Source organism: Cherax quadricarinatus, chromosome 75 (assembly GCF_038502225.1).
Source record: "Cherax quadricarinatus isolate ZL_2023a chromosome 75, ASM3850222v1, whole genome shotgun sequence".
Classification (NCBI taxonomy): domain Eukaryota; kingdom Metazoa; phylum Arthropoda; class Malacostraca; order Decapoda; family Parastacidae; genus Cherax; species Cherax quadricarinatus.
The window spans coordinates 1,652,468-1,677,271 of NC_091366.1; the positions used below are offsets into that span (position 1 = coordinate 1,652,468).

The following is a 24,804-nucleotide window of genomic DNA, read 5'->3' on the forward strand; positions in this document are numbered from 1 at the left end:
CTTTCTAATACATATGTATGATTTAATAGTACATCCTCCAACATATGCATTTTTATCTAAAAATTATAAAAACCATGCCCTGATTTTTTAAAATACTATTTATACTTAACATGCCCATGTAAAATGAAAGTATGATCAACCAGAATATTAAATTCAAAATTAAATTTACTACTATAAGTCAACATTGAGCTCTGGGTTCAGGGAGGGCAAAACGGGACATCCACATACAACACACGCACACACTAACGGAACAAGAGGAAAACAACAAATGGACAATCTCCAGCAATGCATCAGATCCAGATGGACATATTAACTAGGATGCAAAAATACTACTGACAGGATGCAACTAAGAATCAGTCGAGTAACGAACGTAACTGGGTATACCGTACATGTGCGCAGAAATCGTCAAATTAAACTTTGGATTAAAAAAAAAAAAATACGTCTGAAAACGAAGGCACTATAAATGGACAGACATACAATATGAATTACAATGCATTATTACTTACAGCATCATCATCATCCACATCATCATCATCCTGGGGAATGCATGAAGGGGAGGGGGGAAGAGGGACTAAGTGCATTAAAAGTATCATTGAAGATTTACAATGTTGTTCAGAAACGAACAATAAAGTTACTGTGTTGGTCAGAAGTGAAAAGTTATTGCAATGCTAGCTTACTGTACAGTATGTAATTATCCACATTTTTGACTGCTTGCAAATTATTAAGAAATGTGTACACAAAGAAATATTTGCCAAAATAGAGTGCAGATTTAGCATTACCTTGGATTTTCCCACTGCTTATTTTATTCACTGGAAACATTCTTATTTTAACAATGTACAGAAATGTGTTTACTGTGACAATTACCAATGAAGGTGGTTTAGTAATACAAGGTGTGAAACATCCTTGCAAGCAAGTTTCAAGCAATGACCCACGAATAAATACAGTGGAACCTCGGTACTCAAACTTAATTTGTTCCAGAAAGCTGTTCGAGTGCCAATCTGTTAGAGTACTGAACAAATTTTTCCAAACCCATTTTCTTTTTTGTTGGCTGTTAACACTATTCTTAGACCCCTTGGTGACTTGTTTATACAAATAAAAAAATGAAGAGAAAAACTTTACAGGGAAATTCTGGCAGGTTGTGTTTGTTTGGTCGAGTGAGAAGCAAACAGTCGACTACCAAGCGTTTTTTTTTTCCGAACAAAGCGTTCAAATAATGATTGTTCAAGTACCAAGGTTCCACTGTAATCAAGTCTCTCTGTAATGTTATAATTTAACATGTAAACTTTTTTTTTTTAAACAAAATATCCACAGCTTCACAATTTTCATAACACAACATGTACAGTACTGCATTCCCAGGAATTCAAAAGCTTTTACCCATATTAAATCCGGTACTGTATACATAATGTACAAGTACAGAACAGCGATAGTACTGTAATCATTTATCTGTGCGTATTTATAGTTACATGGCTTGTAAGATTCAAGATCTAGTCTTAAATTAATTTATCAGTTTACAATATATAAATACTCAGTGGTTTTAAGAAACTACATTCTCAGATTACTCCAGTCACCTGCCACCACTGCCTAAGGTATTTTCTTATCTTTGATGCATACCTTACCTCATCTTGTTTTGCGTTATATCCTCTTGGTCGTCCTACTGCTAAGTCAAAACGATCGTATTTTTCTTGCCTTAACCCCCCTCAAAAAAGGAACATTTATCATCATTCATTCAACTGCCATCTTGCCAGAAATGTGGTGATATCACAATTCAGATAACCCTCCCAACTGCAGCAACCCCATACCTTCTGCAAGTGCTACACTTCACATCTCCAAGATTCAAGTTTGGCTAACCGGTTTCTCTGAATCCCTTCACAATTTACTTTGCTCATATTCCAATAGTAAACTGAATAAAAAAAAAAAACATCTCCACTCTGATCTAACAAGCTCTCACAATCCTCCTACTGGATGTTAAAGATTCCCAAGACTGGAAACCACCTTCACCCCCCCTCTTCCCTAACTCATCCTGGGACAACCCTACCTCTTTCCCTCCACCCTTAATTTAGAGTATCTTCTCAGTCAACTTCTTGAGCTATCCTCTCTAAATGCCTAATCCAACTTAACCTGTGCACCTTTCAAGTTTAATACATCTTCTAGGCATTTTCCTGGTTCTGACTATTCTCTAAATGGCCTGATGACAGCTTCTCATTCTATTTATTCTAAATTTTCAGTTTTCACTGCAGAAAATTATGAGGTAGTCTAGAATGCTGGACTTCTTAATATTATCCCACATGCAGTACAGTATGGGTATACTTTTTCTACTCCTGAAGCTCGGCCTTGGACCAGGCTCGTTTTGGGCTTAACAGGTCAACCAGGCTGTTCCTGTTGGCAGCCCACTGACTAGTTTTCATCACAGCCTGGTTCATCTGGCACTTGATAGATTTTTTCAGAATCATCTCTCATCTCCACAGAACTGCACGCGCGCACGCACACACACACGCACACACGCGCACACGCACACACGCGCACACACGCGCACACACGCGCGCACACACGCGCACACACACGCGCACACACACACGCGCGCGCACACACACGCGCACACACACACGCGCGCGCACACACACGCGCGCGCACACACACGCGCACACACACACACACACACACACACACACGCACACGCACACACACACACGCGCACACGCGCGCGCACACACACGCGCGCGCGCACACACGCGAGCACACACGCGCACACACACACGCGCACACACACACACGCGCACACACACACACGCACACACACACGCACACACACACGCGCACACACACACACGCGCACACACACACGCGCGCACACACACACGCGCGCACACACACACGCGCACACACACACACACACACGCGCGCGCACACACACACAGGTACTTTAAGGCATTCCCAGTAATTTAGACTTGTTTCATGTGGACAGTACTCTTCCAGCTCTAGTATCTTCCCAGCTGTGACTAGTAGGGAGTACATAACTAATCGAGGCAAACGAATGATTCATCCAATGGACTGGCGTCTTAATCTCATAATTCATGTACAATTTGTTTGCCTTGCTATGTTTTCTTTGTGTTCTGATGTCAACAGCATTGTAGTACACTGTTTTGCTCCATTTTATAGGCAGTCCATGTCTAACCGAAACGTCGTGGCAAGCTCCTCTTCATGTGCGGGTTATTTGTGTATTGTTCCAGCCACGGTATTGTACCTTTTTGTTTCTTATGCAAACAGGTTGTCAACCAGAGGCTTCTGCCTCGCTCTACCAGGCCTAGCAGATGGACAAGCTGGGCTTCGTCACAATCATTACAACGCCTCCATAAGTCTACTGTTTCCTTTGCTACCATCGCTTCTCCTATCGAACCCACATAACAGTAACATCACTATTTCAAGTATTTACCATTATTTACAAAGTATCTAAAAGTTCCAACTGCATGTGCGCTTGCTTCAAGTTAGTTCTTCTGTTATCGAAACATTCTGAATTTATTCCTGTTATTCATTTTACTCCTGCCAACTGCAAGGCACAAGGCACTGCCGTCATAACGATGTTAATTTGCTCCATCACTCTGCTCCACAATTTTTAAACAATGATTCACCTGTTATGTACTTTTATAGCCATCATTCACATTAACCCCACATGTAAAAAACATTGGAGTTTTACCTTCCAGTACCTAGGATTTTTCCAGTGATGTCAGTTGAAAGAGAAGCTTGAAGGATAACTAGACCAGGTGGAGAGGAGGAGGAGACGGGGGTCGAGAGGGCGAGGATGGGGTGGGCGGAAAAGACGAGAAGGATGGGTGGGAAGACAACGGGGTTAGGAATAAGACATTACGGTTAGGCAGTCAGGAAAATTAAGCGGGAATAAAAACGTGGATGAAAAGGACGGGGGGCGTGGGAAGGAAGGACAACGGGGGGGGGGAGACAACAGGTGGGTGAACAACAGGGGGTGGGAAGGACAACGGGGGGGGAAGACAACAGGGGGTGGGAAGGAAGAACAGGGGTGGGGAGAACAACGGGGTCGGGAGAGTAAGACAATACGGGTGAGAGTTGAGGAGATGCACATGGACGACACAGACTGGTGTGATAACGTCACATTTAAAGCAACAATGTAATAAGAGAAAACGTTGGATAAAAAAAAATGAGCAATAGGTACTATGCATCGCAAGGACAACACATTTCAATCCCATATAAAAAAAAATGGTAGAGACGAGGATACCAAGCAAGCTTCGGGAGGTAATCATGAGAGGGAAAAACGATTGTCTTAGAATATAAGTATCTGGTTAGCAGAGCTTTACAACTCTCCCGGCTCCCACCAGTTTTTTTTTCCACGTCCTGATGAGGGGAAAGGACGAGAGGGGAAGTCTCTTCCACCCCCCGTGTAACCATGACAACATGCTTCACACCGACCTTAGCAATCCAGTTATGTTGTATAACTATCACTAGTTTCCCCCGTGTCGGGTGAAAAAAAAAAAATCCTGTACATAAACGCAGTTGTACTAAATGCCACAAGAATGAAGTTTACACATACCACTGAAAGGCAATATTTTGTTCAACGTCTACCACAATACACAACTAAAAAAAATTATAGATTAATTTCATTTTATATTAGATATATATATAAATATATATAATATCTAAGTATAACTTTCCTAAATCTAGAGAAGCACTTTACGTACTTGGAAAAAAAATTGGTGCATGAAATTAAGCGCATGCAGTAAAATGAGCGTCATGCAAATAAATGTGAACATTGCAGTAGGCAAAAAGACCACCACGTCATGCAGGTGCGCGCCGTGCCCGGCATGTGAAGGTGGACGGCAGCAGCGACGGCAGTCACTCTTCCCGCCCACCTTTCACACAACCTGAAGATGCCGGGAGGCCTGTCTTCAACCCTCCTTATTTTCATACTTACACCAGGAAATTCTAGGACTGTGCTACTTGCTGGGAGTATGAAGACAGGTCCTCTTCCAGAGATATAGGGGAGCCAGAGGAGGGCATAACGTGGGGAAAGGAGGCATACCGTGGAAAGGGAGGGAGGCATACCGCGGAAAGGGAGAGGGGCATGACTTAAGAATTAGGAAAGGGGGGAGGGAAGCTGCAGGCTGTATGGCTGGCTGGCGTACCATGGTGAGCCTGGAGGCAGACTGTGAGCGAGCCACCTGGTGCCCTGGAGGCCTCGGTAGATGTGACGTATGGGCTGAGGGTGGGCGTTGTGGGTGGTAGGCGGCCGGAACGTTGGTGTGGGTGTGGGAAGATCTCAGGAAGCGTCCAGACCCTCTCAGCGCTCTGCCAACGTTGAGTCCTGACACGTAATCACTGAGGTCTGCCTCTGACAAGCTGGATTCCTCGTCCTCGTCGTCCTGATGGGTGTAGGGGAGTCAAGTCTTGTTGGCCAGCACACCCAAGCAAGATAAAGGAGTAACTTCTCCCACAATACGATAAGGGAAAAGTGTGGAAGGCTTACTTCCCTACTGTCAGCATCTGGGCCGGAGTTCACTTCAAACACCTGTATAACTACAAGACTAACATGTGGTGCTGGAAACCGTTATTCTGCATACCATCGTACATTTATATACAACTCTAATAACCATTTTACCATAATTCGCATATAGATGTCAGAGCTGCTTGAACACTCGTGTTATACATGATGCGACCGTTTTATTAAGTTTAATTGGAAAGTTTTAAAAAATGATACAATGCCGCTACCCAGATTGGTACACAACTTTACCTAGTCTTCTAACATATGTCCAAGCGCGTACAGTTTTAAATTTACAGATTACTAATCTCAACCTTCCCAGCATGAAATAGAAAGCTGGAGCGGAAGGCTCCAACGACCAAAAGCTCCAGCTGCGGGTCATGTAACCAAAACCCGCGTCAGGAAACACTTGTCCTGTTTCCTGACAAATCTACCTAATCTAACCATGGCATGGAAATGTTATAAAACACTATCAGGTTAAACAGTTTATGGTGTACATGTTAAGACAGGAGATCTCGCCCATTGGAAGTCCTCAAGTTCGTCTAGTTGATTATACAGCAACTGTATCCGAACCGCATTAAAAACAAACTTGGTGAAGTCCCAGCTTTGTATTATTTACTTTAACAACAGTAATGTAAAATCTAACGTAATGAAGATGTCTAGTTGTCAAGCTTGGTTTCTAGTTATTACTAACAGGATCGTAATTAAAAAAAATACGAGTGCCTGCAAACATTTTACTGTCCACTTGCACACAATTTACAATATTTGCACCGTGAGTCACTACGATACAGGTACCGAACATCTACATGTCGTGCTAGCTACCCACCGCACTTGGTCCTAAAGCGCAAATTTAACGTGCTTAACTTAAAATCTGCTGTAAAACTGTCAGTCGGCGTTTTAGCACATTTTTTCTGACCACTGCCAACGAGGGTGTTTGCCGACAAACGAGAATCAACTACAATATTGTCAAGCAGATATCTAAGCGGTCACCGACCAATGTATGTTCATTATTTTTTCAACAGCACCTTATTCCCATTTTAAAGCGAGGCTGTTAGAATTTTCAAGCTGTCAAGAACTGCAACTTGCTAGTCCTGATCTGGTCTACAATAAGATTTATGACGACTGCAAGTTAGTAAAGACATAACATACATTTGTTTTCAAGTATAAACTCAGAACTACGCTTGTTTTCAAAGTTCAGCCATTTGACGAAGACCTTCAAAGACCTCCAAGCACAACTTTCAGACGCAGGACCTGCGAGAACAAGGATTTTGCAAAGCGTTATCGGAGCGACAGTAGTACATTATGAAGAGTTTCCAGCACCTACAACTAACATATTGATACCAATAAAAGCGTGTATTGCACGTGGCGTGGTCTGCCTCTTGCTCTCATTCACGGTTCCGTCAGCCATTCCCCTCAAGCGAAGACTGACACCACTGGGTGAACATCTGTTGAAAACCTCACAGGGCATAATGCAACCCCTACTGAACACGCAAATATTGGTTGTTTACTTTAAAGACGGACCAAAGTATAAGCAAATTTTTTAACATATCCAAATGGGGGAAAGGATTATTTGTAGCGTGTATGAGAGTAAGACACTGACGTCCAATATAAACTAGCGAGCTCCCTGGAGGGTAGAGCTATCTGGAACATGAGGTCATGCACGCTCTCAACCTCATAACATGAAGCCCAAGTCTCATTCCCCGGGTATGGATATAACCAAGTACAACTCTACAGCCAAGCTCCAGTGTTGTACTCTACCCACACTATGCTTCCTCTATACCGTAACGTCTAACCGTACAATGAGGCACTTGTAAGTGGGTGCTACATGCGTGCATTTGTGAAGTGATAAAGTGTACAGGAGTGAGTGAACAATTGTTGTAGGGCTGTTCGTGACCCTGCCAGAGGAACGCGTGTTGGTTATGAGTAATAGCAAGTTGGTGGGCATAACTGTGCATAGTACATGCCTTGTGGTGTAGGTGCTGTGGTGTGCTGTAGGCGTGCCAACCTTAGTGGTTGTATGGTGAGCTACACATGTGGCGGTACTTACAAATTTTGTGGGTGGTGGCATGGCGTTCTGGTCCTGTGGAGCTAAGTCGGGATTGAGGACGAACACCGCATCAAATTCGATCTGAAAATAAAATGGAAAAATACTAGCAAAGTAATTATTGTGTAACAAAATGTGTATAATCAAAACTGGCCTAAAAATGGAGTACTGACCTTTCATTCTGGTGCATGGCAAATAAATAGCCTTGACATCCTTTACAGACTATACCAGAATTTGTACGAGTGACATTCATGGAGGATAAACCTGTGAGCTTGTGTAAACCAATTATTTTTGCTGCGGCAACGACACCTATCGCTGACTAGCTTCACAGGTTTCCTTTCAGTCCTGAACGAGATTTTAAAAGTACTTTTTGCCATCGTTCCGCTGCCTCCGTGAACTGAGTCTAGGTCAGCAGTTTTTAGTAACTTTGTAATCACCTTCGAAAAACTAAAGCTGCGATGTTCCTGTAGTATTTTGCAAGTTATTATTTCTTATAACTCAGCATCCCACGAATAGTGCCTAGATGCTGCGTTCTAGCCGTTGCTAGAACAAATTCACCGAAAACCAACACATAGGAGTAACCTTTGGTGAATTTGTTCTAGCCACGACGTTTAGGTCCATCCTGGAACGTTGTCAGTAGCAACGAAAAATTAATTTAGTTCTTCACTTCCCAAGTGCGGGTTTATGATAAAAAAAATTTCGCGAGATCTAATACGCGAGATAATTTCCAAGGTAGAATTTATGCGGCGACCGTGCCGTGAAAAACAGGCAGGCCTGTCTTGAACTCATGATTTTAAGCAAACTACTAAGGCAAGATTTTCTTTCATTCACTCATTTCTTGGTCCTGTGTAACAATTTGGAAGCCAACATAAAATATATTTATGTAGATTTTACGCAGCCATTAAATTGGAATGTTACCATATTCTTTAATAACTTGTCAAGAATGGTATGGGGAAAATTATTTAAATTTATTCCGAATGTAATAACTATTTTGTACTGTTTCGCATCAGTAATTTGTGTCGACTTTCTTCCCTTGTTTGTGACATTTACGGCCTTTTCAGCAGTTCTACTGTAACTTTTAAAACTGCGATTACTGTGACAACTTTCTCAGCGCGACTTTCAAAGAACTTTTAAGCTTCCGAGCTCAACTCTTCCGTGCACTTGTCAAGATTTAGTGTTCAGGAAACTTACTAGAACAAGTTTTATTAGTTTTTTTTTTATTCTGATCATGTCAATTGTATTACTGTAGTTCCTTACGCTTAGATCACCACCACCACCACTCGTAACCTGTCAGTTGTCTACCTACTTGATGGTAATTCAGAGAATCATCGCCCCCAGGTCCTGCACCAGGCTGGCTACGGTAGCTGACAGCCTATCGCGATCAAACTGTTGGTGTTTCTGTTAATGACAAGTAAGGGTGGGCCAGAGTTTGATATCCGAGTACTAACCAATTTTTATGGTATCAGTATCGGCGAAAAAAATTGTATCGGCCCATCCCTCGACGCCAGCATAGCCCTTAGGACTTACGACTGACCTGTCCTAGCTAGCACCAACAGTTACAGGCATGCTCAATTAAGTCTCCTCAATGCCACATGCACTTGCCCTGGGAAGTGGTGACCAATGTATATCCCGCACCTCCCCAATATACTAGTATTAGACAGTGGCAGCACACTGCTGAGCCACTGGGAAGCTCCTTATCTATAGGGAAAACCTACGTCCTGTCTTCAATTTAGTCTAATAAAACTATAATGTCAACTAGGCTGTTGATGCTAGAGGTCAGCAAGTCCACAGTGTCATCACAACCTAGCTATGTTTGTCTCCTACAAGACAATGTCCGACAATTTAAGTAAGAATACTCACCTCTTTCCCTTTAGTTTCTCCCTTTTCAAACCATTCTACTGTGACGCTCCTGGCGGTAGGATTGACGGCGGAGACCGTCGCTGAGTGAACACGACCTATAGACAAAGAGGGTGCAGGAATTACTATACAGTCAAAATTTACAACTGCCATTAACTGCATTGCCAAAGCTAATTTCAAGATACTTCCTCCTAATTCTGAAATGAAGCTTTAGTTTAAAAACAAATTATTCTACGTTCTGTATAATAATTTCTAATTTTCTAAACTAATCAAGTTTCCATAAAATTTATATTTAAGTTTAAATATAAAAGGCATTGTACTTACCTGAGCGTTGCCTCAAACTCCTTCCCTCGACCATAAACAAGAATAATTCATCACCGTGTATAGTGCGGGACAATGTAGTACCAAGATGTATCTAACTGTGGCGCCTGTCCTGGTGTGAAGGCAGCCTCGAGGGAAGCCCTCCAGTTTACCAGGACAGCTGGCACATGCGCATGCCTAGTTAGATGCACCTCAAGTTCACTCCTAACCTCTATTAAATGTCTTCCCGTTGCTAAGTATTACCTACCTAAGCTTTTAAACCCAACGACAAACCATTTATGGCTTCAAACATTTTTGTTTCAAAGTGTGCCTGCATATCTACAAGCACACAAGAACATGCATACGAGTGAAAAACTCAGTCTAAGTAGCATAACCGAAGTTAAAACACTGGGTAGATGTATGTAACGTTTAGAACATTTAATTGAAGGCTATGTTTCAACAGCCAAGAGCTTTATAAATACTTCGTGTACATAACAAGACAGTGATAATCAACATGTATGGTAGACTGGTGAGGTTTAAGAGCGGGGCCAAAACGCTTAGATATAATACATTCAACAGTAAAATTGTACACGTAAATGAGCATAGAATACAAGATTTGGGAGATTCGTAAAACAAAAAAAAAAAAAACAAAAAAACTGGGGTCTTACAACTTTACAACACTTCAGAAATGAGGCTTAATTAACATTTACTCCAGAAGAGACTTACTTGTCATACCCGTGACCAATGTTCATAGTTTTTCTACCTTTGCAGCTCAGCCTGGGGGCAGGCTTTAGTTGACTGCCTGTTCATTCAGTCTGCTGTTATTTATTGCTGGCCCCATGGGCCACATCCCTCACCGACTGGTTGACGCGGCAATGTTTCTTGGTATCTGCTGCTGCTGCTGCTGCTGCTGCTGCTAGTAGGTTTTACATGGAGTCGTTTTCGTAAGTCAGCGGCCCTATGCCCAGTCTCAGACCAGGACTACTGGCCTGATCAATTAAGTTGGGCTACGGATGTTATCAGTATTCTTATTGCTGTCATGGCGCAACTGCGTTCCACTGGATCTATTTCAAACGTCCTCCCGTAACTCACTCCAGTAAATTTGAGCACAATCAGGCAGTAAACGACCTCTGTACCTTTACCAGCTTTGTATCTTTCCTGGTTTTAACGAGCCTAACAAATATTCTAAACGAGAGCACAAATTCAAATAGTGTCACCACTGGCATTTACCTTTTCTGAAATTTCTCATTATCCACCCTGTCATTTTCCTAGCCTTCGCGGCATTTATCTTGTGTTTTCTGGCGGGTCACCGAGGCACAGTAGTAGAGTGCGTGTGGCAGTGCACCAGCAGTGACCTTCAATAGGACAGGCACCATACACTGACCTTTACCTACAAGTCGTTTGGTCCAAAATTCTGGAATGCAAATTTTCACCCCAGATAACTAACTAGGGATGAGACTACCAAAATTTTAGTCCGATATCGTCGATACTTTGGCACACTCTTAATTCTATCACTTCAAGGAAGGTGCCAAGATCGGAGGAATAAGATTCCCCCTCCCCCTTTCTTGAGACATGGATACCACCTATTTTCCAGGCTCCAACTAACCTTTTAGAGATTTCCCGTCCCACATGAACAATTTTAACAGTTGTTTTAAGGGCATATACTTCTGACCTGTTTCAATTGTCTACCCTCGTAACCGGCCAGGAGCCAGGCTTTCTGCTAACTTATTTATTAACTAGGCGGCGGCTCAGCAGCAGCAGCAGGCCCAATACATCCATCACTTTGATGTGAACAAGACTAGTTATTTAAGAGACGTGAGTAAATACTAGGACATTAGAAAACTTTACTGTCCTTTACTATCACTTCAGAAGATGAAGGTCCCAACCTGGAACGCTTACTAATGTCCTATTGTTTACTCACGTGTCTTAAACCATGTATATCAAGAGTCCGGTTGATCTGACACCTGGTGGCGAGGACAAGAAGCTAATTGTGAAGGTTGTGAGGGTCGAGTGAGTGCTGGTAGAGGAGACAAGAGCTAGTGGAGGGTAGTGTAGAGGCTGCGAGGGGCAAGCGAGTGCTGGTGTCGAATACAAGTGCTTGTGGAGGGTTGTGAGGGAGGAGGGGGGGATGCGAATAAGTGTTATAATGTCAGCGTCACCTCAAGGGAGCAACAACTCTACACCAATGACACCAGTGACCTCCCCGTCACGTTCCCCTTATGCCACTTATCAGCTGCCTTCACCTTTTCTTACCATGCTAAACTTATATATGCACTTTCCTGCGACTGAATGGGACCAACCGCTTAGCTCTCCCCCGGTCCACGCATTTATGTAGGTGCTCAGGCTTTACTTATGACCTGTGCAACAAATTACTTCGTGCCACTGGACCTGTGCTTTATATTCCTGGGGAGCGCAAAACCCCTAGAGGTCACAGCGCTTTTGAGAATGGAAGGCATTCAAGCTCAATTCAAGGAGTTAGAGTACAAGTCCGATTCGTCTGATTAAGAGCCCTTCACCAGCATCAAGGAACCTTGGAAATAAATGGTATAAAATACCGACACAATGGAAATATAAACACATATGCAGTATAATGTGATCCTTTATTGACTACGTTTCGCCCACACAGTGGGCTTTTTCAAGTCACAAACAGAACTACCTGGGGTGGAAGGAACGCGAGTATTTATAGTCAGGTTCAGAATGCTGAGGTCAGGTGGAGAATGCTGCATCTGATGATGTACCGAGTGGGGTTATAGTCTAAAATCTTGGGTAGCTTGGAAAGGAGATTGGATAAGTTTGTGAGCAGACCTTCTACAGTGTTCTTATGTGGGATAGCGATGAAGAAGTTTCTTGGCAAGTGGTTCAGCTATGTTATAGAAGCCACTATTCTGGTTGAAGTTGTCGGATATATATAGAAATAAGTGATGATTCCAGGATTCTTCGGTATCGAGTGTTGTCTTCTGTGGCGATAAGTCAAGGGACCTCCAAACACGTATTTCAGAACACCAATATGCAAGCAGGTCTGACGATACAAGGAATGCCTGCGTACAACACCGTAATTCACACAACCACTTGATAAACTACAGAAACTCAAGACTTATCGCCACAGAAGACAACACTCAATACCGAAGAATCCTGGAATCATCACTTATTTCTATATCCGACAACTTCAACCAGAATAGTGGCTTCTATAACATAGCTGAACCACTTGCCAAGAAACTTCATCGCTATCCCACATAAGAACACTGTAGAAGGTCTGCTCACAAACTTATCCAATCTCCTTTCCAACTCGGTACATCAGATGCAGCATTCTCCACCTGACCTCAGCATTCTGAACCTGACTATAAATACTCGCGTTCCTTCCACCCCAGGTAGTTCTGTTTGTGACTTGAAAAAGCCCACTGTGTGGGCGAAACGTAGTCAATAAAGGATCACATTATACTGCATATGTGTTTATATTTCCATCAAGGAACCTTCCTTAATGACTGGGTCTGTGCAGCAAATGACTGTCACGACCTGTGCAACAAAGGTACCATTGAAGAATTATTCACGTGCAGCATCTATTTGTAGACGTTTCGCCATCCAGTGGCTTTATCAATACAAGGACATCAGGTGAATATTATTTACCATTCACGTAAAGGTACCATTACGTTGCCCGTACTTTATACAAAATGTTTTAACTGCCTAGTGATTAATCTTATTATTCGAAGTTCTGCGAGAAACGTAAAATTTCTAGACGTTTTATGTGGTGTTTACCTGCTGACATAATCAGATGAAGTTAATTACATGGGCTTCAACTTTACCTAGGTCATCTGTGGCACCAACTTTTGAAAGGTGCGCGGCCAGCACCAATCGCCTAAGTTAACAAGCCATCGACCTGGAGTCCCAGTCTGGGATCGGTGATCCACGGAGTCGACCACTGGCATTTTTTTAAAGGAAAAAAATCGACACCTTTGCAGCGTTTAGGTATTTCAGCTACGGTCGGATGACCGAGAACTTCAAGCCTCGTACTAAGGGTTGATAATTACCGGTCACAGAAAGACTAGCTAAAAAAATTTTTTTCAAAACGTTGCAGATGGATCCCCATTTATGTAAACTAACTTGGTATACATATACCCCTTCATCCACTCATAGTCGAGGTAGCCATAGAACGTTGGTTAGGGTCATAACTCACCACATCTGTCACCCACCTTCCGCATTCCTAAGTTCCCTCCAGTGTGAGCACGTACTGAGGCCAGGCAAGAGCCACTCCAAGCTTCCTATAACAGCTATATACATCTACAAGTTACACTGGAGAAACGTTTCCTCAAAGGTTCCCAATTGTTGCACAAATCTTATTCTTCAATTTGTCGGTTTTCTAAACTACTTAATAACAAAGGAGTTCAGATTTATTTTTGTACCTGTCATGAAGAGTCTTTCTGAAATGTACAAGGGCAACACTGTCCCATTCTACCTAAAAATACCAATACTGCATTTATATTTAAATTCACGGGGACGCATTAAACCAGTATGAGTAAAGACGTTACTGTGGTACACCTGCGAGCCCATTTCGAGGAATCTCTAAAGTATAAGCCCAGCCTTCATGCAAGCTTCCTTGCAGTGCTTGAATGGCCCGCAGGCCAACAGGTTTCCTTCTCATATTTCATTGTTCTCGACGGGTTTCCATGTCATATTTCGTTGTTCTGGACGGGTTTCCCTATCATATACCATTGTTCTGGACGGGTTTCCTTCTCATGCACAGCTATCACCTTTACCTTTGATGAGTTCCGAGTCTTTCTACTCCCAGCTGGCCAGGCTCGTCTGGTGCTAGCCTGGTCAACCAGGCTGCTGTTGGTGATGGCCTGCAACCCCACATATCCATTACAACCTGGTTGATCTGGCACCTGGTGAAGATACTTGTCCAATTAACTCTTGGAGACTTACGCTTGTCCCAGCAATGTTTCTAATATTTTCTGGCAAGATGCTGAATAATTTGGAAACACGCCTGGTTGATACGCAACTTGGCTAAAACAGTGGGGTCCATTTTCCTCTAAAATCTCTACACTTACTCCAGCAATATTTCTGATATCTGCTACTAGCAGGCTGAACAGCTCTTGGCCAGGGATTGTAGGATCAAGGATGCTAAGGTGTCTTGATACTTCTGCTTATACTAAGGACTGGTTTAAAAACGCCTGAGTAAACACTAGGACATTAGAAAAAATCTTCGGTCCTGAGACCCTGATCACGTGTAACCAGCGAGCCAGGTCCCAGTGTTTGTATACGTTTCTTAAACCATTTTGTCGGTATTAAGCCAGATCTTAACTGGGGCAGAAGTCTTTATTCTAGTTTTAGGCAAGTAGGCCTGGCAGGAAAGACCTGCGGTGATCTACAAAGGCAGGCACACACAGCTGGGTCTTGGCATTTAGGAGCGTGACATGTACGCTACTTTAAAAATGGTACAAGAGGGTACCTGTTATCTGTTAGTAGCTCTGGGATTATCCTGCCCCACGACCAGGTTCCAAGACTAGGCATCCTAGGCTACGAAGGAAGTATTATAATACTTCCTTCGTAGCCTAGGATGCTTATTTCTCAGCCCTGTTATTAGAGGACTGAGAAATAAGCACACGGGAAAGTAAATGTATATTGAATGTAAGGAGAAGTTAAGATTTATGTCACCTCATGTTCCAGACTATGGGGCAAAACTCCTCCAGGCTGAGGGACTGATCGCCTCAAAACAAAGTCTTCAAGGGTGATGGACTGATTACATCGTCTACTGCTACCTCCTCCGTACTTGACTGAAGAAGCCTACTTTGCTGGCGAAACGTTTCTCAATACACACCCCTAACTTGCACGCGTCTCTCTTACCAATGAAAAGTAGGGGCGCCAAGGACAAATTAAGAAGTAACACTCCCTCGATAAGTAAGGGAAATTACCAATAGTCCCCTGACTGGGTTTCGAGCTGCCTGATAAGCATAAGGAAGCACGGTATTCAACAAATTTCAACTTCAATACATCAGCTGAAATAGTCATAACCTTACTGAAATATACTGGGAGGGATAGTAGAGTAACATGAATATACAACATTGATATGAGCTCAGTGGTCCCTAAAAGTGTGCTCTGTCCCACACTGCATTTTTCTTACGAAAATACAATTCTCCAGGAGGAGATTAGGAGGCTGAAGGTCCACCTCAGTGGGTCTGGGAGAGAATGTGAGGTGGCTGGAGTTGTGGGGAATGAGGCTTCTAGCAGTGAGGTGCAGTGTCTCTCGCTGTGAGGAAGCTGTAGGTGGGGAGGTAGCAACGGCTACCAGCAGTGAGGTGCAGTCCAGCACCTGCTACAAGTGGCGAGTGGTAACCAGTAATGGGAGGAGAATCAGAATAAGGAAAGTTAAGAGAAGATCTGAAGGTAGGAAATCGCTTCTCTGTTCTTCAGGATGAATGTACTTCAGTGGCCAGTGAAGGCAAGGGTACTACTGCCCCTGCTAACAGAGGTAAGCGCATTCTTGTGGTTGGTGACTCTCAGGTAAGATATATTGACCGTGCTTTTTGTAATAGGAATAAGAAGATGAGTGTGTGCTTCCCTGGATCTGGTGTTGGGGACATAGATAACAGGCTGGATATCATGTCAGGTAATGGGAACAAGCCCATTATCTGCCTCAGTGCTGGTGGAAATGATATTGGGAAGGGTAGGAGAGAAGAGCTGCTAGGTAAGTACAGGTCAGCTATAGATTTCATTAAGTCTAAGAGAGGGGTCCCAATCATATGTAGCATCTTGCCTAGAAGGAGAGTAGGAAATGAATGGTTGTCTAGGGCAATTGGTGTAAATTGCTGGCTAGACAGATACTGCAAGAAACTTGCAATCCCATTCATTGACAACTGGAACAACTTTTATGGCAAACATGATATGTATGCAAGGGATGGGGTACATCTCTCTGGGGCTGGGGTGGTAGCACTTGCAAACTCAATTGAGAAGGCCATTGGTGAAATGCCTATGATTTTAAACTGATAGAAGATAGAGGTATGGGTGTGTGCGCGAAACAAGCAGGTTGCAACACTAGGGTTGGAATCAGTAAATGTATAAAAGGCATTCAGCATGAAGTTATAAATAAAGACAATAGATCAGGTCAGCAAACAAAGGGGGACAGCAAGGGACTAGCTCCCTTAAGGTTTACAATACTAATAGCAGGAGTGTAAGAAATAAGATAGATGAGCTAAGATTAATTGCAAGTGCAGGAAACAGATATTATTGCTGTAACAGACCTGGCTCAATCTGAAAGAGAGATGCCCTCTGAATGTCACATACAAGGCTATAAATTATTCCACAATGACAGGGTCAACAGGAAGGGTGGTGGAGTAGCGATGTATGTCAGACAATTTAAATTGTTGTGTTAGACAAGATATAAAAGTAGAAGCGTCAGCCACTGAATCTGTTTGGTTACAGCTTCTCGAGGGCAGAGAAAAACTAATTTTGGGTGTGATTTACAGGGCCCCAAATCTTGAAAGGGAGTGCAGTAAACTTCTATGGGACGAAATTCGTAAGGCATCTACATACGAAAATGTTGTGCTAATGGGAGATTTCAACTATAGACAGATTGACTGGAGCAATTTGACAGGAAATTTAGAGTCAGGTGACTTTCTTGATACGATCCAGGATTGTTTTTTAAAACAGTTTGTGACAGAGCCAACTAGAGGAAATAACCTCCTTGACTTGGTTCTTGCCAGTAGGGAAACACTAATTAATAATCTTGAGGTTAATGATGAGCTTGGGGAAAGTGATCACAAATCACTCAGTTTTAATATATCATGGAATTCCCCTAATAATGGCAATCAAGTCTCCGTCCCTGACTTTCGCTTGGCTGATTTCATAGGACTGAAAAATGACTTAGGTGGGCTGAACTGGAATGACCTGACTAAGGGTCAGGTAGGTGGTGATGGTTGCCGATATGATGCTTTCCAGGGCATAGTTCTAGCTGCTCAGTCAAATTATGTTCCAAATAGGGAAATCAGATCAAACAAAAATGATCCTAAATGGATGAACAATAGATTAAAATATCTGATTGGTCAAAATAGAGGCATATATAGGCAAATCAAAAGAGGAGAGGGGCAATTAAGAAATCGATATATTCAGTTAAAGAGAGAAATAAAAAAGGGAATTAGAAAAGCAAAAAGAGATTATGAGGTTAAAGTTGCAAGAGAATCGAAGACGAACCCAAAAGGATTCTTTCAGGTATACAGAAGTAAGATCAGGGACAAGATAGGCCCACTCAAAAGTTCCTCGGGTCAGCTCACTGACAGTGATAAGGAAATGTGTAGAATTTTTAACACATACTTCCTCTCAGTTTTTACACAGGAGGATACCAGCGATATTCCAGTAATGATAAATTATGTAGAACAGGACGATAATAAACTGTGCACGATTAGGGTCACAAGTGACATGGTCCTTAGGTAAATAGATAAATTAAAACCTAACAAATCCCCAGGCCCTGATGAACTATATGCAAGGGTTCTAAAGGAATGTAAAGAGGAGCTTAGCACACCTTTGGCTAATCTTTTCAACATATCACTACAAACTGGCATGGTGCCAGATAAGTGGAAAATGGCAAATGTGATACCTATTTTCAAAGCAGGTGACAGGTCCTTAGCTTCGAACTATAGACCAATAAGCCTAACCTCCATAATGAGAAAATTTATGGAATCAATAATTGCCGAGGCAGTTCGTAGCCACCTTGAAAAGCATAAATTAATCAACAAATCTCAGCATGGTTTTACAAAGGGGCGTTCCTGCCTTACGAATTTATTAACTTTTTTCACTAAGGTATTTGAGGAGGTAGATCATGGTAATGAATATGATATTGTGTATATGGACTTCAGTAAGGCTTTTGACAGGGTCCCACATCAGAGACTATTGAGGAAAATTAAGGCACATGGAATAGGAGGAGAAATTTTTTCCTGGATAGAGGCATGGTTGACAAATAGGCAGCAGAGAGTTTGCATAAATGGGGAGAAATCAGAGTGGGGAAGCGTCACGAGCGGTGTTCCACAGGGGTCAGTGTTGGGCCCCCTGCTGTTCACAATCTACATAAACGACATAGATGAGGGCATAAAGAGCGACATCGGCAAGTTTGCCGATGACACCAAAATAGGCCGTCGAATTCATTCTGACGAGGACATTCGAGCACTCCAGGAAGATTTGAATAGACTTATGCAGTGGTCGGGGAAGTGGCAGATGCAGTTTAATGTAGACAAATGCAAAGTTCTAAATGTTGGACAGGACAATAACCATGCCACATATAAACTAAATAATGTAGATCTTAATATTACGGACTGCGAAAAAGATTTAGGAGTTCTGGTTAGCAGTAATCTGAAACCAAGACAACAGTGCATAAGTGTTCGCAATAAAGCTAATAGAATCCTTGGCTTCATATCAAGAAGCATAAATAATAGGAGTCCTCAGGTTGTTCTTCAACTCTATACATCCTTGGTTAGGCCTCATTTAGATTATGCTGCACAGTTTTGGTCACCATATTACAAAATGGATATAAATTCTCTGGAAAATGTACAAAGGAGGATGACAAAGTTGATCCCATGTATCAGAAACCTTCCCTATGAGGATAGACTAAGGGCCCTGAATCTGCACTCTCTAGAAAGACGTAGAATTAGGGGGGATATGATCGAGGTGTATAAATGGAAGACAGGAATAAATAAAGGGGATGTAAATAGTGTGCTGAAAATATCTAGCCTAGACAGGACTCGCAGCAATGGTTTTAAGTTGGAAAAATTCAGATTCAGGAAGGATATAGGAAAGTACTGGTTTGGTAATAGAGTTGTGGATGAGTGGAACAAACTCCCGAGCACAGTTATAGAGGCCAGAACGTTGTGTAGCTTTAAAAATAGGTTGGATAAATACATGAGTGGATGTGGGTGGGTGTGAGTTGGACCTGATAGCTTGTGCTACCAGGTCGGTTGCCGTGTTCCTCCCTTAAGTCAATGTGACCTGACCTGACTAGGTTGGGTGCATTGGCTTAAGCCGGTAGGAGACTTGGACCTGCCTCGCATGGGCCAGTAGGCCGCCTGCAGTGTTCCTTCGTTCTTATGTTCTTATGAAGATGAGAGCTGGAGAGACTCCCTTTACAGGCAACCAAGTCAACTTTTCAAAGGTTCCGGACTTTCTGAAGACTAGAAACCAATACTGGTTTGAAAAGTGTAAACAGCTCAAACGATGCATCCGAGTCCAGAAAAGAGGAAGCAGAAAAATCCATTAATGAAAGAAACCTCAAATATTTACCTTATTTAAAAATATAGGGAAAAACACATTTGGTCTTCTGTTCTGGCTAAGAACATAATACTGCAATAAACCTATAGCCCCACACTAGGCAGGTTCTTGTGCCTATTTTTGAAGATTCGCTCTCAATACTTGGCATATCTCACCCAACAGTTTTCAAACCAGTAGGCCTACACGAGTGAGAATGATTGGGTGAGTATAACCTAGAAGCCTAGTCTGGAAACAGGCTGCGGGGCTGTGGCCCATGTAATAGTAAGCCGACAGCCAAGTCTCTTGCAGTTTAGGTGATAAATGCGAATGATAAAAAGAAAAGTGCCAAGACATCAGTGTCGTTTCCTCAAAGTTGACTGACGTGTGAAGCGGCACAGCCAAGCGGAGAAAGGAATGTGCACACAGTAAAAGGGTCTGGTAACGTGATTTTTTTTTCTACAACGGCTGTACACGAAAGGTGTACAGTACCGACAAGATTAAGAATTAAACATGTGCAACATTTCGCCATTCAGTGACTATCAATACAAGAACAATGTGAAGACTGTCGAGCTATAGTATACGAAAGTGGTGGTAATCAATCCCCCCAGTCTTTGAATTGGTGAAGAGCGCCGCAGTCTATTATCTGAATCGCAGGCAGAAAGATTGGCGCTTATATACTGGCGTCGGCGGACCATCTGCGGCAAAAGCCTGGGTGACTAGGCAAACACCACACGAGCCTAGCCTATGGCCGGGCTCCGGGAGTAGAAAAAATCGCGAAACTCAACGGTTCATCAAAGGTAAAGGAATCTTCACTACAACACACGCAACCTCACAAACTCCTACATTGCTATATATTCCTTAACGAGACCAACTGAAGCTGGTGACAGTTTCACTGTTGTAGCAACATGCTGAAGAGGAGATACAAAACACCTTGAGCATCTCTCCCAGGGGTGTCACGGCCAACGAGTCGCCCTTGAACACACGACCACAATAATTGTCCCGCCGCTGTTACAAGGTGTACAATACCAACAAATCTATAAAAGACATGAATACATGTCTCATCTCTCCCGTTCGTTACTTCATTATGTAACTGATGGAGTCCTGCCATGAGTTGTCTCAGTACAGACTGATAAAACCTCAATACATATGACAGTCAGGTATAAGAATTTTTTTAACGCATCGACCGCTTCCCACCGTGGTAGGGTGACCCGAAAAAAAACTCACCACTCACTCCATCACTGTCTTGCCAGAGGCGTGCCGATACTAGTTCAAAAACTGCAACACTACATCTCTCCTCCTCCAGAGTGCAGGCACTGTACCTCCCACCTCCAGAACTCAAGTCCGGCTAACCGATTTTTACCTATTTCACATATCTGATGGAGTCTTACATAAACTGTTGAATGTGTAATCACAAATCACAAAGCTCATGCGAAGGTGGCAACCACAAAAGTATGCCAGATGGTTCTTCAAATTCCCAATATTACGTTAATGATTGAACACGAACAACTAATGATATTTTGTTGTAGCTGTTTCGCTCTCCAGGAGCCTTGTCAAAGCTACAACAAACCTAGAGCGAAACGTAGAGCAATAAACCTCATTAGTGGCTCACGAGTACTTTTACCTACCTACCTTTACTGCACGTATAAGTTCCATCAAACACCTTAACTACTGGGAGCGCCTGGAAGCACTTGACTTGTACTCACTAGAGTGCAGGCGAGAGATATATCAATCTACACCTGGAAGATTCTGGAGATACTGGTCCCTAATATGCACACAGCAATCACTCCATGCGAAAGCAAAAGACTTGGCAGGCGATGCAACATACCCCCAGTGAAAAGTAGGGGCGCCACTGGTACACTAAGAGAAAACGCAATAAGTGTCCGGGGCCCAAGACTGTTCAACAGCCTCCCACCAGCAATAAGGGGCATTACGGGAAGACCCCTGGTTGTCTTCAAGAGGGAGCTGGACAGATACCTAAAGACGGTGCCGGATCAGCCGGGCTGTTGTTCGTACGTTGGATTACGTGCGGCCAGCAGTAACAGCCTCGTTGATCAGGCCCTGATCCACCGGGAGGCCTGGTCGTGGACCGGGCCGCGGGGACGTTGATCCCGGAATGCCCTCCAGGTAGGTACTGTTAACGATCTTACCAATATTTTAACATGGTTTTTAACAAGCAAGACCAAGAAAGGTAAAAACGTTGAAAACTGCTGCTCCGAGTACGTCATTCATCACACACTACTGCCTTTTGCAGTACGCATTATTAATTATTTAGGGGGTAGCGGTGATGATGGTGGTAGTGTAAGTGCTTAACTCTTAAGGATCGTGTATCTGGATAATGGAATTTCATTGGTTATCTCCAATTCCTTTGCCTATCCGTTCACCAGCACCGAGGCACTCCTTCCCCTTTGAAGGCATCTTTGCCTAAGTCATTAAAATTACTGAGAGGACTCCACTGAGGACAGGACACCTCCCAGATGATGCACGGGTAGACACTGAACTAAGATGTTCAACGAGAATCAATCTCAATAGCAATTAAACTACATATCAGTACTTGTTTATAAACTATTTGCTTTAACAGCTTGTGACCAAGTCAGTGGTACAATACTTGTGTAGTACTATATACGAATATATAATACTTTATATACCTTTGATTAGTTTCGAGAGAGTTGCTACTCTCGGAGCCCGGCCATGGACCAGGCTCGTTTTGTGTGGTATATACAAGTACTGTACCACTGACATGTCGACCAAAAATGGCAAAACGAAGACAAGCAATTTGGTACTTTTTTCTTTACTTCCAACTGATAAAATTTAACACAGGATTTAGTAATTACTGTTGTACCACCTGCTTAAAAACCCTTTCATATTTATGATATACCATCACAGCGACAGCAGCTGAGGCACTAGATTCAAAAAATGGTCAGAGAGAAGGAAGCAAGTGTCACCGTGAACCTGGGATGGAGAGAGTGAAGGTGACACTAGCCAAGTGGGGACAGTGCCAGGTAAGTATGGCATACCCACCCACATTCTTCACAAACATGGATGGCTTCCTACCACTTCTTCCCACGACCCGTGTTTGTTCGGAATTTCAAAGGAATTACGGGACTTAAGAGCATTAGTTCCCGAAGATCTGTAAAACTGATGTAGATAAATGGTTCAGAGAACAGACAAGTTGATAAATTATACATGTTCAATACTTGGGTATCTTACTTGTGGAAACGTTTCGTCACAGTGGCTTCATCAGTCCATTACAAAGAATAGTGACGATCAGGAGATTGAGGTAATCAGTCCATCAATCTTGATAATACAGCATATGCGCGCATATGCTGTATTATCAAGATTACAGAGACTCTAGGCTGAGGGACTGATTACCTCATTCTCCTGATCGTCACTCTTCTTTGTAATGGGCTGATGAAGCCACTGCGGTGAAACGTTTCCACAAAGATATCCAAGAGTTCCAAATATGTAATTTATCAAAGCCCTAATTTTCACAAAAATAATGTGGTTTATGTACAATTCCTCTTTAGTAAGTAAACATTTATTAATCACTACATTTGCCCTAGACACAACATACATATTTTCCTACTGCAAACTTAACCTTCGAAGTACGTAATCAAATTTACTCTAACTCGGGTGTTTTAGTTCATAAAGAATCAATTTATTAATTGTTTGCTAGAATTCAAATGTTTATAAACCACTTGTCCATGACTCACGAAATCGTAATTACACGATTGCAAACAAACCATACCACGGGTGGGGTTGAACCCGCGGTCAGAGTCAAAACTCCAGACCGTCGCGTTAGTCTGGAATTTTGAGACTGACCGCGGGTTCAAACCCCAACCGTGATATGGTTTGTTTCACTTGTCCATCGTTATGTACACTGTTTACACTTGTAAACACAGCAACTCGAGATTCAATTGCCCTACTCAACTTTCCTCAGATTTAAGTTATACCATGAATTAAGGAGAGATCCTGGACTTCACGTAAATGCTATAGTAACTATGATCAAGGTAGGTTGTAGTGGGAAAATGAATATATTAGAAGACGTGCCCCTTACGGTCTGGCCTGAGACCTGAGTCGCAAGAGCCGAGGGAAAGGAAGGATGATGATCCTTTGAGACGTTAAATATATAACAGGTAAACAAGTCATTTGCCGCTGTGAACCCACAACCCAAGTTTTGCGCAGTACTTACACTTTTACCAGGCTCTAGACGTGTCCTGACTCTTAAGTGGAACACGGCTATCCCCCATGATGTTGCCCCGGATGGATAGCGACCACTTTAGTTACAACACAGCCATCTTTTACATTCTCATCTAAATTTTCTCCCGTCATATCCTTGTGTAGTCAGGAGAAACTGGACAAAGGAACGTTTTTTAATATGTTCCTTGCGGAGTCTTGTCTTCAAGAATGAACTTCATCCTCGCAAACACTTGCTCGTGATCAGCCAAGCCAAGTTACATTTTACCCCTCCATGGAAGTTGTGTTTATTTAATATCACACAGCTTTCCTATTTTTTAGTTTTTTTTTTTTTTAAATTTTAAGTGTACAATAAAATCTAAGAGTTGGTATTTCTAACTATATTAATAAATTTTTAGTCCAAACATGTAAATTTCAGTGGTAGGCAGGAAACGGTTCGAAATATCGAAAATTATCATAATTTCTGCAAGTCCCTCCCAAGAAGCTCATCACTAACTTGTAATAGTGTGGGCAGTATGAATCATGTTATATACAACAGTTGTGTGGGCAGTATGAATCATGTTATATACAACAGTTGTAGTGTGGGCAGTATGAATCATGTTATATACAACAGTTGTAGTGTGGACAGTATCAACCATGTGTTATATACAACAGTTGTAGTGTGGACAGTATCAACCAT

The 24,804-nt window shown here is 42.6% G+C and overlaps 1 protein-coding gene across 5 annotated transcripts in view; it reads right to left on the bottom strand.

Annotated features, from left to right (window-relative positions):
- The window catches only part of Klp10A (kinesin-like protein 10A), a 110,775-nt gene that overhangs the window by 29,570 nt on the left and 56,401 nt on the right, over positions 1-24,804 (bottom strand). For 2 of the 5 annotated variants that reach the window (XM_053780833.2, XM_053780830.2), the window contains exons 2-4: positions 9,408-9,502; positions 7,551-7,631; positions 5,151-5,387 (exon numbers count right to left, since the gene is read on the bottom strand). In XM_053780833.2, the coding sequence (XP_053636808.1) occupies positions 5,151-5,387; positions 7,551-7,631; positions 9,408-9,502 (413 nt within the window). Of the gene's footprint in view, positions 1-506; positions 597-5,150; positions 5,388-7,550; positions 7,632-9,407; positions 9,503-9,728; positions 9,877-24,804 lie in introns of those variants that run through there. The other 3 variants (XM_070100886.1, XM_070100887.1, XM_070100888.1) reach the window with 3 other exon arrangements.